This window comes from Sycon ciliatum, chromosome 1, assembly GCF_964019385.1.
Source record: "Sycon ciliatum chromosome 1, ocSycCili1.1, whole genome shotgun sequence".
In the NCBI taxonomy this organism is placed as follows: Eukaryota; Metazoa; Porifera; class Calcarea; order Leucosolenida; family Sycettidae; genus Sycon; species Sycon ciliatum.
This window is the reverse complement of record NC_088643.1, coordinates 50044215-50061462: the sequence shown is the minus strand read 5'-3', so window position 1 is coordinate 50061462 and position 17248 is coordinate 50044215. Positions and strand designations below refer to the sequence as shown.

Genomic DNA, 17248 nt, shown 5'->3' with positions numbered 1-17248 from the left:
CATGGATAATTTTTGTAACCTGAACATGTGCAATATGCACCAAAAAAACTTCTTCAAAAATGATAATGATACATGGTAGACAAGTTATTTATTTATTTATTTATTTATTGCAGCATCTCATAGCACAGTGAGAACACCGGCCAATACAAAGAGAGAGGGTGTTAGCCAACCACGGCAAGGAAGGGAGAAGGGGAGGAGAAGAAAAAAGGAATCGGCATGGATAAGTAGTGATTGCAACAAAATGAGAAACACAAAATCAAAGTCAAGGCGCGACAAGTTATCCTGAGATACGGGCAAATCTGAGATACGGGCAGTGCCCGGTCCCAAGGTACCTGGATAAGAGACGTCTGAGTGCATTGCGATTTGGGTCATACCACATTATCACATACACAGTTGAGTAGGATTCTATGAATTATCTACATAGGCGGTGGTTCACCGGTTCCCTCGCAAACCCACACTTGCATCAGACACAACCATTGGAAGCATCGAACTATTTAGAAGACTGTATTACCAAACATGTTCTCAAAACACCATTGAAGAATCTAACTCAAAAAAAGAACAAAGAACGGAGAGCTGGGGACGCACGTACCCGGCCCCGTACCGGACACACAGCCAAGAAGGACGACACCGTAGCGTCCCCACGCTTGACTGGCAAAGAAAACAGCAAGCAAAGAAAATCGGCCAGCGGGCGCAGTTCAAACATCTTGAACGACACGCTCAAAGCAAAACACGTGACAGAAAATAATGCATGATGTCATCTGTACTCACGCGGACATGCAAAAAGGTCAAATCTACACAAAAGCGAGTGCCGCAAGAAACAACACAAATAAATAATAATTCAAACAGCGAAGAACTAGAAAGGCAGATTTCTAATTATCGAAGAACAAGAATGTATCGTAGAGTCCCAGCGCAACTGCCGGAGGATGCTGGCACCCACCAGACGGGTGGTGGTTGCCCCTGCCAGAGAGATAGAACGAAAACTGAAGCAGAGGAGCCACGTTACAAATAGTGAAACGCACAAGGTAAGAATAATCGAGCAGTGTCCAATTACGACATACTGAGTAATATACATGTTAAACGAAGACAAACACTAACAAATGGAGAACGTTCCAACATTTCCCCTCTCACGGACGACTCCAGACTAATCGGAAGTCGTGAGATCATCATACTGACCGGTACCTTCATCGATGGGTTCAACTTCCAACGGCACCAACTGCGTTATTGGCCGCTTGGACTGCTTGGCGCCAATTCTGATGTTCACTACACGGACCAATCCATCAGATCCGGGGAACACTTCCATCACTTTGGCTAGCGGCCAACGCCCTCTTGGAGTAGACTTGTCCATGCAGAGGACAATGTCACCGGGCTTGATGTTGCGGCTGCGTCGAGACCATCGCTGAAGCACATTCAGCCGAGGCACTATTTCTCGAAGCCATCGCCGCCATACCTCGCGTAGGAGCTGTTGGAGGAGCCGCCAACGACGCTGTGGGTGCAACTCAGCGACTTCTTCGAGTGGCAGAGTCAGCTCGCACTGTCCAGCTAGGAAGTGCATCGGTGTTAGCGGTGCGGCGTCATCCACGTCAGTCCGGACAGCGGTCAACGGACGCGAGTTGAGCAGGCCTTCCGCACTCACCATGGCAGTTACAAGTTCCTCATCAGTGAGATTGGCCTGGGACAGAGTTGCCATCATTGCGCGCTTTGCTGCCTTGACCACACACTCAAATACGCCGCCAAAGTGCGGAGCGAGAGGCGGATTGAAGCGCCAGTGAACTCCTTGGCTGGCCATACTTGCGGCCACTTCATCAGAACCTAGCGCTTGAACGGCTTCTCTTAGCTCGCGCTCTGCACCGACAAAGTTCGTCCCGTTGTCTGACACGACCTCAGCGGGCACGCCTCTGCGCTTGCAGAAACGGGTGAATGCTAGCAGAAACGACTCGGTGTCCAGGCCATACGCCATCTCGAAATGACAGGCTCGAGATTGCAAACAAGAGAAGACACAGAGGTACCTCTTGAGCTGGGTCTTGCCACGTCCTTGTTTTGTTCGGAACGGACCGGCATAGTCAACTCCCACTCTTGAAAATGCCCGGTACGGTGGAGCTGTTCAGAATAGCGGGAGCGGTGCTATCTGCTGCGAAGCCACAGTGGCCCACTTCTTCTTGCAGAGCACGCAGTGTGCACGGTGAGATCGTGTGACAACCTTGCCACGGATGATCCAAAACCGCAGCATCAGGTTTGCCAAGAGGTGGTTTGGGCCAACACTGTGATCACACTTGCGATCTTCGGCGTCGACTATCAGCTGAGTAATCCGATGGTGCTGTGGCAAGATTATCGGATGCCGGGTATGCTCAGGCAAGTGGCTGGCAGTCTTCAGACGACCTCCAACGCGTAGCACACACGGGTAATCCTTGTCGAGCACTGGATTCAGCCGTAGCAGCGGGTCATTCGCTGCAAGGGACTTCCCTGACGTCAGCTGCCGATACGAAGCGGGATAGCTCTCTGCTTGTGCGATCGCATACCAGTGACATTCGGCACGCTGGAGCTCATCAGACTTCAGCTCCACAGAGTCGACTGCTGCACTCGCTGCTTCCGGATCCCCTCTCGTGCTAGCATGACGTCGACGACACCGGTTGATGAAACGGTAGCACCAGGCCGTCACTCTTACTAGTCGTTTCCATGACGAGTAGTTGTCGGGGTGGAGACGAAACACCTCCGCTGACACTTGCTGCACAGCGAACGCCATCACCTGCGCTCGCTTTACCATTCCGGGCAACTCTTTTGGCACGGTTATCTGACGAGACGGCCACTCAGTGTGCTGCTGGACGAGGAACTCAGGGCCGCTCCACCATACTGAATCACTGGCTAGCTGGGCTGCTGTCAAGCCTCTGGTGCCCTAGTCGGCTGGGTTCAGCTTTCCAGGAACGTGGTTCCACTGGCTGCCAGCTGAATACTCTTGTACTTCAGCTATCCGGTTGCCCACGTCGACTTTAAACTTTCTGGAATGTGCTCTCACCCAGTGAAGCACGTTCATCGAGTCGGACCAGTAGGTGGCATCAGCCTGCGGCAGATCTAGCGCGTCATTCACTGTCTTGGCCAGGCAAACACCAAGCACAGCACCCTTCAGCTCCAGCTTCGGGATCGACATCTTCTTAATGGGACATGGACGCGCCTTGGCGAGTGCTAGCGTCACTCGCACATTGCCGTCTGGGTACTCAGCACGGAGGTACACGTTAGCGGCGTAGGCGGCATCTGAAGCATCCGTGAACACGTGCAGCGACAATGTAGCGACAGACGACTCGCGACCCGGACACTTGAAGCAGCGCGGCGCACGGATCAGCGCCAGATCTCCCAGCTCGCTAAACCAGGATGTCCATCTCCGCGTGTGCTCAGCGTCCAGTGGATCATCCCAGCCCACGCCGAGGATGCACAGCTCCTGGAACATGACACGAGAGCGAATCGTGAAGGGAGCTAGTTGTCCACGTGGGTCGAATATAGATGCCATCTTACTCAGCACGGCTCGCTTGGTCAGCTTCTCTGTTGCGGGCGGCTTGAACTCAAAGGCAAAGGTATCATCCTCTGCCGACCACATCACGCCTAGCGTCTTGACTGATGGTAGCGCACAGTGATCATGATCATTGATGCTAGCTACGAGCTGCGGTGAGCGGTCAGCTTCCGGTACGCCGTCCATCACCTCCGAGCTATTGCTGAGCCACTTGCGGAGGTGGAAGCTGCCCTGCTCAAGGATGTCCTGTACTGTCTGCTGTGTGCGGATGGCTTCCGGTACGGAGACAGCAGAGTGCAGCAGATCATCCACATACATGTCTCGGTCAACGATCTGCAACATGGCTGGGTCATACTTGTCGGCTGTCTTGCGGCACACCACTTGTAGCGCCTTGCATGCCAGGTACGGAGACGCCTTGATGCCGAACACCAACCTCTGGAACTCGTATACGCGTGAGTCCCACACAAAGCGATGATATCGGCGGTTTTGCTCAGCCAGCACGACTTGCAGGAACATCTCGGTAATGTCCGCCGTGAGCGCTACTGGCTCCTTGCAGAACCGCAGAAGCACTTTCACTAGGTCATTCTGCAGAGCGGGTCCAGGGTACATACACTCATTGATCGACGTACCGTCATACTTGGCAGCAGCATCAAAGACGACACGTACCTTCGTGGTGGCCTTGTCGTCTCGTACAATGGCGAAGTGCGGCAGGAACCACTGGTCGTCGCCATCTGCCTCAACCTCTGCTGCCGACACTGCGCGCACATAGCCTTTGTCAATGTGGCTACGGATGACCTTGCCGTATGCTGCCTTCAGCTCTGGACGCTTGTCCAGCGATTTCTCTAGCATGCGCAGGCGATGGTCCGCCATGGTGCGATTAGCGGTGACACCAGGCTGTTGCTGTGGACCCATGGGATTGCCATTGTGACTCGCTGATCATGGAAGCTGATGGATTTCTCAACGATCTCCTCAGCCAGCTTCTCTGCAGGGGTGATGTAGGTGCCTTCGTGCTTCATACCGACTGCCTCCAGATTCCAGAAATTCTGGACCAGGCTGTCTATGCTGCATTCGCCGTATAAAGCATGCACGAAGTTGACAGACAACTCGCCATCACTGGGTGCACTGGGCGTTGGGCCCATACACACCCATCCCAGTGGCGTCTTGCGGGCAATTGGTCCACCGCTGCTGCTTCTGTACTCCGCGAGTGATGCGTGGGCATCAATGACGTCTAGACCAATCAGGAGGTCGACCGTGGTGCTGGAGATTTCGGGAAAGTCTATGAACTTCAGATGTTCATAGCTGGACTTGTACCGGCTCCAGTCGACGACCTGCGTCTTCTTGGTCACACGATCATATACCCATGCCTTGAGCGGGTATGACACTGTTCCATCAATGGATTCCATCTGCACCTTGACCAGTTCCCGATAGCCGGAGGTCTGCTGCGCACCAATCGTGGATGTATTCAACATGTGAACTTCACCTGCCATGCCCAACTCATGGGCTACATCCTCCCGTATGAAGCTTGCAGTCGAGCCTGAGTCCAGCATGGCCGTACAGATTGCCGACTTGCCAGTTGGGCCAATAATCTTCACTGGCACGGTAGCGAAAGCGGTAGTCTGCGGCACGCTGACACTAGCATGGTGAGAACTTTCCTGCCGAGGTGCCGTAGCTGCTGGTCGCATCGTAGCGGGATTCTGCGCTGCAGCTTGTGGCTGCACTGACTTGCTGTAGTGCAGAAGTGAGTGGTGCCTCTCTCCACAGTGGCAACGTTCCAGCTTCTGGCACTCACGCGCCCAGTGTCCATGCTCCAAACAACAGCTACACAGCTTGGCACGCTTGACCAGGTCCCAGCGGCGCTTGGTTATCAGCGCCCTGAATTCCGGACACTCTGCTGTGGCATGGCTCTTGCTGCACTTGGCACACTGCTGAGTACTGAGCTCCACAGCATACACAGCGGATGACCTAGGCTTTGGCGGGACCGCAGGAGGTGTCTTGTTCAACTTCTCTGTGCCGACTGTCGCCAAGATGTCATCGGCTCGCTTAGCGTTCTGGACCCGTTTTACCAGCCAGAACGTGGTTGCGTTGCATTTGCTGTCTGGATGTTGTTCGTAAAATCGTATAACTACACTTCTGGGTAGCTTCTCCAGCGCACTTAGGAATAGCTCCCTACCAGGGGTCTCTCCAGCCAAGTCCAGGTTCATGAGCACATTTCTGAGCTTGACAGCAAACTTCCGGACAGACTCGGTGTCCCTGTCAGAGGCAATGCGTGGGTGATTCAGAATCTCTCTCTCTTGCAAGGCAAGATGGCGATCGGAACCACCAAACCAGCGCTCAAGCTCCGTCCAGGCTGCAGTGTATGCACCCGGACCGTCGAACATATCCGCGATAATGTCTTCGGCCGAGCTACCCTGCAGCGCCTCCTTCAGTCGTGCCAGTTTATATTCGTCAGAGACGAAGCGGCCCTCGTCCACGAGGCGCTTAAATGTTTGTTTCCACCGTACAAACTGCTGGGTCCTGCCACTAAATTTGGGCAGCTCTAGTGGCTTCAGATGGTGAAAAGCGCTTACTCCATGTGGCCGTTGCATACTGGCAAGCCAATCGCTAACATGGGGGTCGACAGCAGATTCCGCTAGAGGAGACCACTCAGAAAGTCTACTGGCAGGAGCACTATAACCAACTGACGTCACACTTAGTCTGCTGCTCAGACTACTTGGCTTTGGTGGTGGTGTTGGCCGTGTGCGTGGTGCTGGTAGAGGTGGCACAGGCCGCATGTGCGGTGGTGTTAACGGTGGCACAGGGGTAACCTGTTCTGCGACTGCTGATTGTTGGCCTGATGCCACTTGGCCAGAAACCGACTCAACAGGCGAATCCAAGATCGCCTCAGCAGCAGCCATCACACCAACACTCTCCTTATCAAACTTCGCCTCCCACTCGTCCAACTCATTCAGCAGTTGCTCACTCTCTTGGGATTCCAACATGCTGCGCATAATTTCTAAAACCGAATTCAGCTCTGACCGTACAAATTCTAATTCACGGACATCAGGCTGCAAATATCGGCGAGACGGCGACGAGCAAGCAATCAGAGTTCGCAAGCGGTTACTGATCCGCGTGTGGCGTCTACGGAGGTTTGTTCTCCGACGAATCAACTCTTTCCAGCGGTCCTCAAGTTCCTCAACAGGAGTTTCACCCACGCTCGTACCATAATGGCGTGGCGTAAAACTACGAGTCACAAACTCTGGTGGTGGCGGAAACGCCATTACCACCGCTGACACTACTAGTCGAAACCTGTCGGATCCGGCTCGAAGGACCAAATGGTTCACCGGTTCCCTCGCAAACCCACACTTGCATCAGACACAACCATTGGAAGCATCGAACTATTTAGAAGACTGTATTACCAAACATGTTCTCAAAACACCATTGAAGAATCTAACTCAAAAAAAGAACAAAGAACGGAGAGCTGGGGACGCACGTACCCGGCCCCGTACCGGACACACAGCCAAGAAGGACGACACCGTAGCGTCCCCACGCTTGACTGGCAAAGAAAACAGCAAGCAAAGAAAATCGGCCAGCGGGCGCAGTTCAAACATCTTGAACGACACGCTCAAAGCAAAACACGTGACAGAAAATAATGCATGATGTCATCTGTACTCACGCGGACATGCAAAAAGGTCAAATCTACACAAAAGCGAGTGCCGCAAGAAACAACACAAATAAATAATAATTCAAACAGCGAAGAACTAGAAAGGCAGATTTCTAATTATCGAAGAACAAGAATGTATCGTAGAGTCCCAGCGCAACTGCCGGAGGATGCTGGCACCCACCAGACGGGTGGTGGTTGCCCCTGCCAGAGAGATAGAACGAAAACTGAAGCAGAGGAGCCACGTTACAAATAGTGAAACGCACAAGGTAAGAATAATCGAGCAGTGTCCAATTACGACATACTGAGTAATATACATGTTAAACGAAGACAAACACTAACAAATGGAGAACGTTCCAACAGGCGGCCAAGGAAACATCCTGGAAGCGAAACTACTTTCGTCGTCAACTTGAAGCGACGTTTCTACATCTAGCTTATGGGATGAACTATTCACCCCAACGCGTCCGCGCCACACAACGAAAGGCCAACTTGTTTGGTTTATAGAGAGTATAATTCAGTTCCTTCTCTGAGGAGACGACGAGACAACTGGCACCGAGACAAGACGAGACAAAGGAATAATATTGTGAAGACGTGAGGAAAAGTGCGACGGTGGACATGAAATTGGTGCCGTTGCGTAATACAACCAGTCCCGAACGGGAAGGGAGACCAAGACGGCAGACGATCAAATACGACAGAGACAAGACGACAACCAGACAAATACAATGGGAACAAGACGAGAAAGAGTGCATACGGAGGGGACGGTGCAGCTGCGTGTACAAACCATTCAAAGACAGCGCAGCAGTGTGTACCACGGTTCAGCAGCATGTACGACAAAGAGACACAAACGCAGCAGGTACGATAAAGAGATACAAACGCAGCAGTATGTATGACAAAGAGCTACATGAGCACCCACGTGTACAACAATTTGGTTGTTATGTTTGTGATATGAGTGCACACTTTAATATTATTCATCGCCATATTCTATGAACTGCATGTTTAATAAAAAAATACTTACTTTGTCTTTGGCAAACAAATTTAACTTTTTCTTTGCATTCTGCGTTATCCCACCGAGACCCATAGGTGTTCCGCTTTGGGCTGTACCACATTGTCAGACACAATTGAGCAGTTGATCCATGGTTAGGTTCTCCACCAGCCCAATAGTGAAACAATATATTGTTTCCATCGTCTTCTGTGGTCCAATTGAAGTTTGGACGATCTATGTTTGACCGAATTCCAATCCAGGTAGTTGTGCGACTTGCTTTAGTCCGGTATATACATTGATTCTCCATGGCATTGTGTGGAGTAGCTAGCTTGCTGCCAGTCCCGAGACTCTTGCAATGATGCACTGCCTCATCAAAAGTCTTTGCAACATCAACATATGTATACTCTATTCCATGTGGACCCGTCGAAGGACACGTCATCCAACCTGAATGGCAATGATGAGTAGACAGAGAAAAATGAGATAGCAATTGAGGGATTGCAAGCGAGCGAGCTGGCCCAACCTGCACGCATGCGCGAGTCACGTGGGCATGCGCCCTTCAAAATCATGTACAACGTCTCTTGCATGTCATTGCTGTTTGAACTTTCGAGCGTGCAACTTGCGGAACATGTGTTCCCAAACAATTAAAAAAATTCCTTTCGTCTAGACTTTCAAGCTTGCATTCTCGTATCTCTACGCTTCAAATTCAGACTTCAGTGACGCCTGTTGGTGCCTGAAACTAGACAGTTAGAGAGATAGATAGGTGGGGTGATTGATGGCCACGTACCAGTCCGTAAATAAGTACCTACCCGAAAGAAATACCCCTTCATTTTTTGGCTCTGTCTGTTGAAGTCAAGTCAAGCCCGATAAACATACTGCCCGAAATAAGTACCGGTACAGTGAGCACATGCAGCATGTAGCATGTACATCGACATGAAAATGACTACTCCACTACACACAAGTCAGGTCCGAAAGTAAGTTCGTGCCCGAAAGTTAGTACCCGCCCGAAAGTTAGTACGGGTGTGGTCACTAAATTCGAAAGTAAATACGTACTTATTTACGGACTTTTACGGTAGTTTATTGATTGAAATATGAACATTGTAGTTCTTTATCTGTGCAGAGTTCGTAATGCCTATGTTGGCAGATTGTTTACACAAGAACTGATGAAGACTGCAATTTGCATGTGATTTGGAGTGGCAGCAATATCCGTCAAGTTGTCCTTGTTCTTGTAAAGATTGATAGATAGATAGATAGCTAGAGAGAGCATATCTCACATTTAAAAGGACGAGATAGTCTAATTTGGCCTTACCGCTAGCTTGTGGTGGCTTATGGGATACATTTGGACCTCCCACATCACGGTGCACACTGGTACTGGGTGTATCTTGCACGGTTGGCAGTATGACAGATCCATCCGCTTGTGTTGTACTTGAGGAAGATCTTGGTGCACTTGTAGTTTGTACTGATGTTGTCACAGAAGTTGGTAAAACGGATGTTGACGGTGGTAGGTCGTTGATGACTTGTACTGCACAGACAGAGAACAAAGTTGTAATTTTAAGATCGCAAACCAACGGGGCTCCTTAGGCCGCTACTGCTATTGCAAATTAAGACAGAGGGTGCGTTTGGTTGGTACAACCTAGAGCAGGAGTCACCAGAACAGCACGTTTGGTCGGGACTACACCTGCTCTCAATCGGTGATAACATGTTCTGCTTGCTCCGGCCTCGAGGCTGGAGCAGCCAGAGCAGTTTTACTTTTCCACAGTGAAACCTGGCGGGAACATCGATTCTGGTCCCAAATGATCATGTGCATACTAGGGGTGAAACAATTATACCGAATATTCGAATACTCGTTTGGATTTTTCGAATATAATCGTACTCGGAATAAATCAGAGTACTCGCTCATACATGGTACATACATTTACCACAGAAGTCTGCAGTTTCAGAGCAGCAGTCAGCAGATATTGATGTGCAGACTGTGTGGTGAACATTTGTGCACGAGTAGAGAGAGCCCAAATGATCCACCAACCAATACACCCGAGAAAAGAACTGCCAATCGGTTCAATCAGGGTTGTATCATGTGATGTTTGAGGCGGTTGGTGTGCAATTTTTAGGATATCAAGAATACTCGAATACTCGAATATTCGATCGGAGAAAATCAGAGTACTCGAACTCGGGATCTCAGTGCCAACTTTCACCCCTAGATGCACGCTTTTGCACTCGTTGTAGCGTACGAAGTGACCATGGTGACTTGTACACATGTGACATGGTGACCATGATGACTCGTACACATGTGAACAAGTGCAGCCACGTTTGGCGCACTTTTTACACACCGGTAAACGGACTCTGTTCCTGGAGTACCAATTGGTTGGCACGAGGCGGCTCCATGTGCACCAGCTGCTCGATCCTGTTCTAGATCGTACCAACCAAACGCGCCCTGAGTGACATGCATGTAAAGTAAAGTTCGATGCAAACGCCCACCTCAGCAGGGAAACGCCCACCTCAGCTGGTCCGTACTATTTTCGTCTTGTTCAAGTCAATAAGGGCTGCGTTTACATGATAACGCTGGGGGTGAAATCACAACCAAATCCTTTCGGATGCATGGTTCAATCACACCGTGCGCGGAGCAAAACGGAAAAGTTGTACACCAAAAACGGAAGAAAACCAAAACGCTGGCCAAGGTGGAAGAATTTGAAAACAGAAATGTTCTGCCGGATAAATTTGGGTGTGTGAACAGTCGAAACGGTGTGATGGGCCTCGTTTCCGTCACATTTTGTTTCGTTTCGCCCGTTCACACGGATCCGACAATCCTCTTGGGTTCGAGGGACCCTTGTCCACAAGTACTTCTGATTGCTCCATGGTGTTTTTGGCTGAAATGACCCTATTTCCGAAAGGATATGAAGTTTTACAGCAGGAATTTGAACACACACCCTAACAGTACTGCCGGTCGCCGAAGAACTGGGAGAGGGGGGGGGGAGAGAGAGAGAGAGAGAGAGAGAGAGAGAGAGAGAGAGAGAGAGAGAGAGAGAGAGAGACACACACACACACAGAGAGAGAGAGAGAGAGAGAGAGAGAGAGAGAGAGAGAGAGAGAGAGAGAGAGAGAGAGAGAGAGAGAGAGAGAGAGAGAGGAGAGAGAGAGAGAGAGAGAGAGAGAGAGAGAGAAGAGAGAGAGAGAGAGAGAGAGAGAGAGAGAGAGAGAGAGAGAGAGAGAGAGAGAGAGAGAGAGAGAGAGAGAGAGAGAAGAGAGAGAGAGAGAGAGAGAGAGAGAGAGAGAGAGAGAGAGAGAGAGAGAGAGAGAGAGAGAGAGAGAGAGAGAGAGAGAGAGAGAGAGAGAGAGAGAGAGAGAGAGAGAGAGAGAGAGGTAGAGAGAGAGCAAGCGGTGTAAAGTATACGAAGTGTAACACCACACCATTTGACCATTTGACACCCATCGCCAGAGGCGATTCCGGAATTATACACTCTTTTTAAACTCCAAAAATGTTCACTTGCATTATTAGTATTATTATTTTTTCACTAGTTTGAGGGAAAGAGACAAACGGGAAAAGTCTGAAGAAAAAATTGACTGTCACCACCAGGACTCGAACCAGGGACCCTCGCTTGTAGCTAGCGATGCTCTAACCACTGAGCTATGGTGTAGTCGTCATCCCAGCAGAGACTGTTCAACATTTTCTTCAGACTTCGTAACTCACACTTCCTGTGAATCCACACAGGCGGGTGGGACGCAGCCCTCACTGTACCCACACACAATATTGTAGGTAATATTATTATTATTATTATTGCATTCCCAACTCATCACAACCACGCGCTCTTCAGCCGAACCATACAGACACCAGCAAGGACACTTCCGTTGAGAGATAATATTGCTCCACGCCTCTAGACAGCTGTTTCGCTCCCTGTCGGAGCTCATCAGTAGAGAATGATAATGATGATAATGGAGGAATGATCATTCTTATACACCAGAAATGGCGCAAGTGCGCGCTTTCCACATATATCAATGGCATATGCTCTGTCGCAATATTTAGTTCTGAAATTATTATTATTATTATTATGAAAAGTAGAAAGGAAAAGGACATATGGAAACGAGTTAAGAGTAACTCTCCACCACTGTAACTAGATACTATATACAGTCAGAAAGTGCAACAACTAGGCACAAAACTGACAGAGTACTGAGACATTCGACGTCCTGACACCTAGCTTCAACACATCTCCGTAGCGCTAACCGACAGCCTTCCAACTTGGAAGGTTCAAGGTTATGGAAAGACCAAAGAGGGGAAGGCAAGCGCAACGAAAACGAGCACAAGCTACAGTCCCAACGGAACAAAGAATGTCGATTGTCACTGGACGATGACGAGACCAGTAGGCGATTTGACAAAGCGGTCTAACTACAATTCGAAGCAGCAAAGCAGCACACCACCCAACTTGGGTGGGTCAAAAATATCAAAGATAAGTTAAGAAGGGGGAAGCTTTGCGAGAACGAATTGTACAAGCCGAAATCTAAACTCCTACAGTACTCCTCATGCATGACATTGTGATGGACTAGTTGACTACAAAACAAGTTGTTTCACACGACGTACGTTTCGCCTTTCGCCTTTCTGACTGTATATAGTGTCTAGTTACAGTGGTGGAGAGTTACTCTTAACTCGTTTCCATATGTCCTTTTCCTTTCTACTTTTATTATTGGCTCAATACCCGAGTTTCAAATTATTATTATTATTTATTCATATTTTACTAGGGCATGGTTGTGTCTGCGGCACTAGTACTGTTTATAGCGTCAAGAGTCCATAATCCCCCAGAGTGCGCAACTTCACTGATCAGATCTGGGAAGGCGAAATCTGTGTTGCACGCCATAGTGTGACATTGTGAGTAGGGGAAGTGTTTCCGTGGTGGATCGTGTCGACGGAATGACACAAGTTCGACCCAAAAAAATGACGTACATCACGGATTACGCCGTCCCACAACACCATTCCAGTTGTACACTCTGGGGGATTTTGGACTCTTGAAAACGTTAATAAAACGTCTCTTTGAAGATTGTTTGCAATGAACTAACTTGCACTGTACGAATTGAACTTGAAAATGAACAGTCAGATCTAATGTTAACAATACGAGTGTGCACATGGTCCTCTTCAATGGCTAAAGTTAAATTAAACTACCGTATTTCGAGAGTATAAGCAGCACTGGAGTGTAAGCCACAACCAGACTTTTTGCCACAAAATACAGACATTTACACTGTTTTTTTCATCGTTAATTTCGTCTGAATTGTGGTAGAGATTTTGGCAGACAAATTAAAGTTGACATCTGCACACTGTACTATCACATGGAGACCTATAGGTATTGCGATTTGGGTCATACGCTACAATACCACATTGTCACATACACAGTTGAGTAGGATTCTATGGATTATCTACAAAGGCGGCCAAGAAAACATTCTGGATGTGAAACTACTTTCGTCGTCAACTTGAAGCGACGTTTCTACATCTAGCTTATGGGATGAACTATTCACCTCAACGCGTCCGCGCCACACAACGAAAGGCCAACTTGTTTGGTTTATAGAGAGTATAATTCAGTTCCTTCTCTGAGGAGACGACGAGACAACTGGCACCGAGACAAGACGAGACAAAGGAATAATATTGTGAAGACGTGAGGAAAAGTGCGGCGGTGGACACGAAATTGGTGCCGTTGCGTAATAGAACCAGTCCCGAACGGGAAGGGAGACCAAGACGGCAGACGATCAAATACGACAGAGACAAGACGACAACCAGACAAGTACAATGGGAACAAGACGAGAAAGAGTGCATACGGAGGGGACGGTGCAGCTGCGTGTACAAACCATTCAAAGACAGCGCAGCAGTGTGTACCACGGTTCAGCAGCATGTACGACAAAGAGACACAAACGCAGCAGGTACTATAAAGAGACACAAACACAGCAGCATGTTTGACAAAGAGCTACATGCGCAGCCACATGTACAACAATTTGGTTGTTATGTTTGTGATATGAGTGCGCACTAAAATATTGTTCATCGCCATATTCTATGAACTGCATGTTTAAAAAAAATACTTACTTTGTCTTTGGCAAACAAATTTAACTTTTTCTTTGCATTCTGCGTTATCCCACCGAGACCCATAGGTGTTCCGCTTTGGGCTGTACCACATTGTCAGACACAACTGAGCAGTTGATCCATGGTTAGGTTCTCCACCAGCCCAATAGTGAAACAATATATTGTTTCCATCGTCTACTGTGGTCCAATTGAAGTTTGGACGATCTATGTTTGACCGAATTCCAATCCAGGTAGTTGTGCGACTTGCTTTAGTCCGGTATATACATTGATTCTCCATGGCATTGTGTGGAGTAGCTAGCTTGCTGCCAGTCCCGAGACTCTTGCAATGATGCACTGCCTCATCAAAAGTCTTTGCAACATCAACATATGTATACTCTATTCCATGTGGACCCGTCGAAGGACACGTCATCCAACCTGAATGGCAATGATGAGTAGACAGAGAAAAATGAGATAGCAATTGAGGGATTGCAAGCGAGCGAGCTGGCCCAACCTGCACGCATGCGTGAATCACGTGGGCATGCGCCCTTCAAAATCCTGTACAACGTCTCTTGCATGTCATTGCTGTTTGGACTTTCGAGCGTGCAACTTGCGGAACATGTGTTCCCAAACAATTAAAAAAATTCCTTTCGTTTAGACTTTCAAGCTTGCATTCTCGTATCTCTACGCTTCAAATTCAGACTTCAGTGACGCCTGTTGGTGCCTGAAACTAGACAGTTAGAGAGATAGATAGGTGGGGTGATTGATGGCCACGTACCAGTCCGTAAATAAGTACCTACCCGAAAGAAATACCCCTTCATTTTTTGGCTCTGTCTGTTGAAGTCAAGTCAAGCCCGATAAACATACTGCCCGAAATAAGTACCGGTACAGTGAGCACATGCAGCATGTAGCATGTACATCGACATGAAAATGACTACTCCACTACACACAAGTCAGGTCCGAAAGTAAGTTCGTGCCCGAAAGTTAGTACCCGCCCGAAAGTTAGTACGGGTGTGGTCACTAAATTCGAAAGTAAATACGTACTTATTTACGGACTTTTACGGTAGTTTATTGATTGAAATATGAACATTGTAGTTCTTTATCTGTGCAGAGTTCGTAATGCCTATGTTGGCAGATTGTTTACACAAGAACTGATGAAGACTGCAATTTGCATATGATTCGGAGTGGCAGCAATATCCGTCAAGTTGTCCTTGTTCTTGTAAAGATTGATAGATAGATAGATAGCTAGAGAAAGCGTATCTCACATTTAAAAGGACGAGATAGTCTAACTTGGCCTTACCACTAGCTTGTGGTGGCTTTTGGGATACATTTGGACCTCCCACATCACGGTGCACACTGGTACTGGGTGTGTCTTGCACGGTTGGCAGTATGACAGATCCATCCGCTTGTGTTGTACTTGAGGAAGATCTTGGTGCACTTGTAGTTTGCACTGATGTTGTGACAGTAGTTGGTAAAACGGATGTTGACGGTGGTAGGTCATTGATGACTTGTACTGCACAGACAGAGAACAAAGTTGTAATTTTAAGATCACAAACCAACGGGGCTCCTTAGGCCGCTACTGCTATTGCAAATTAAGACAGAGGGTGCGTTTGGTTGGTACAACCTAGAGCAGGATTCACCAGAACAGCACGTTTGGTCGGGACTACACCTGCTCTCAATCGGTGATAACATGTTCTGCTTGCTCCGGCCTCGAGGCTGGAGCAGCCAGAGCAGTTTTATTTTTCCACAGTGAAACCTGGCGGGAACATTGATTCTGGTCCCAAATGATCATGTGCATACGCTTTTGCACTCGTTGTACCGTACGAAGTGACCATGGTGACTCGTACACATGTGACTTGGTGACCATGGTGACGAAGTGACCATGGTGACTCGTACACATGTGACATGGTCACCATGGTCACCATGGTCACCATGTGTACGAGTCACCATGGTCACCATGGTGACCATGGTGACCATGGTGACTCGTACACATGGTGACCATGGTGACTCGTACACATGTTCATGATTGCAGCCACGTTTGGCGCACTTTTTACATACCGGTAAACGGACTCTGTTTTTGGAGTACCAATTGGTTGGCACGAGGCGGCTCCATGTGCACCAGCTGCTCGATCCTGTTCTAGATCGTACCAACCAAACGCGCCCTGAGTGACATACAAGTACCGTAAAGTCCGCTGCAAACGCCCATGTCGCAGCAAACGCCCACCTCAGCTGGTCCGTACTACTTTCGTCTTGTTCAAGTCAATAAGGGCTGCGTTAACACGACAACGCTGGGGGTGGAATCACAATCACACACACACACACACACACACACACACACACACACACACACACACACACACACACACACACACACACACACACACACACACACACACACACACACACACACACACATGCACTCACTAGCAACACACGTGGAGTACATTACACCGCTTGCTCTGAATTCTCAGCTGATATTTTAGTGCCATTTTTGCGAGTGTTTTTCTGTTGTCACTTTAGTTGATAAATATGGTGGTAAAGACACACCTGGCAATATGGCGGTAAACACATGCCAGCCCACACACGCTCTCTAGACTGCAAAGTTCTGGCACAGAGCTCTCCTTCTTACCACCACCACCATCAATCCGCTCTTGGCACCTGGTCGATGCATGGTTGGCGGTATCCGACATAGCAGGCTGGTACATCAAGTAGCGCATGGCACATAGAAGATGACACATCAACGACATAGCTCAATTGCGACGTACGTTTCGTCCCCGCTAGACTTATCAGGCAATCTTCTTCTTGGATGTCTTCATACGGAGCTTGACTCGGGAGAATGAAGTTGAAGACACCACTGCAGCTGTACTTATGGTTGATAAATATGGTGGTAAAGACACATCTGGCAATATGGCGGCAAACACATGCTTGCCCACACACGCTCTCTAGGCTGCAAAGTTCTGGCACTATGTTCACATAACCAGCTCGAAAAAATAAAGAAAGACAATGGTACGGAGACTAGGACAAACGTGACAACTGATGAGCAGGGGCTGTACCGAGACGCAGCAGTGAAGGTGGGGCATTGGTGACTCTGCCGACCTGAGGTCT

The 17248-nt window shown here is 48.7% G+C and overlaps 1 protein-coding gene across 1 annotated transcript in view; it reads right to left on the bottom strand.

The window, feature by feature from the left end:
• The window catches only part of LOC135805118 (macrophage mannose receptor 1-like), a 40524-nt gene extending 23634 nt beyond the window's left edge, over window positions 1-16890 (bottom strand). Inside the window, exons 1-5 of the mRNA XM_065319121.1 lie at window positions 16773-16890; window positions 15444-15656; window positions 14171-14581; window positions 9425-9637; window positions 8152-8562 (exon numbers count right to left, since the gene is read on the bottom strand). Of these exons, the coding sequence (XP_065175193.1) occupies window positions 8152-8562; window positions 9425-9637; window positions 14171-14581; window positions 15444-15656; window positions 16773-16890 (1366 nt within the window). The remainder of the gene's footprint in view (window positions 1-8151; window positions 8563-9424; window positions 9638-14170; window positions 14582-15443; window positions 15657-16772) is intronic.
• Between the last annotated feature and the right edge of the window lie 358 nt (window positions 16891-17248).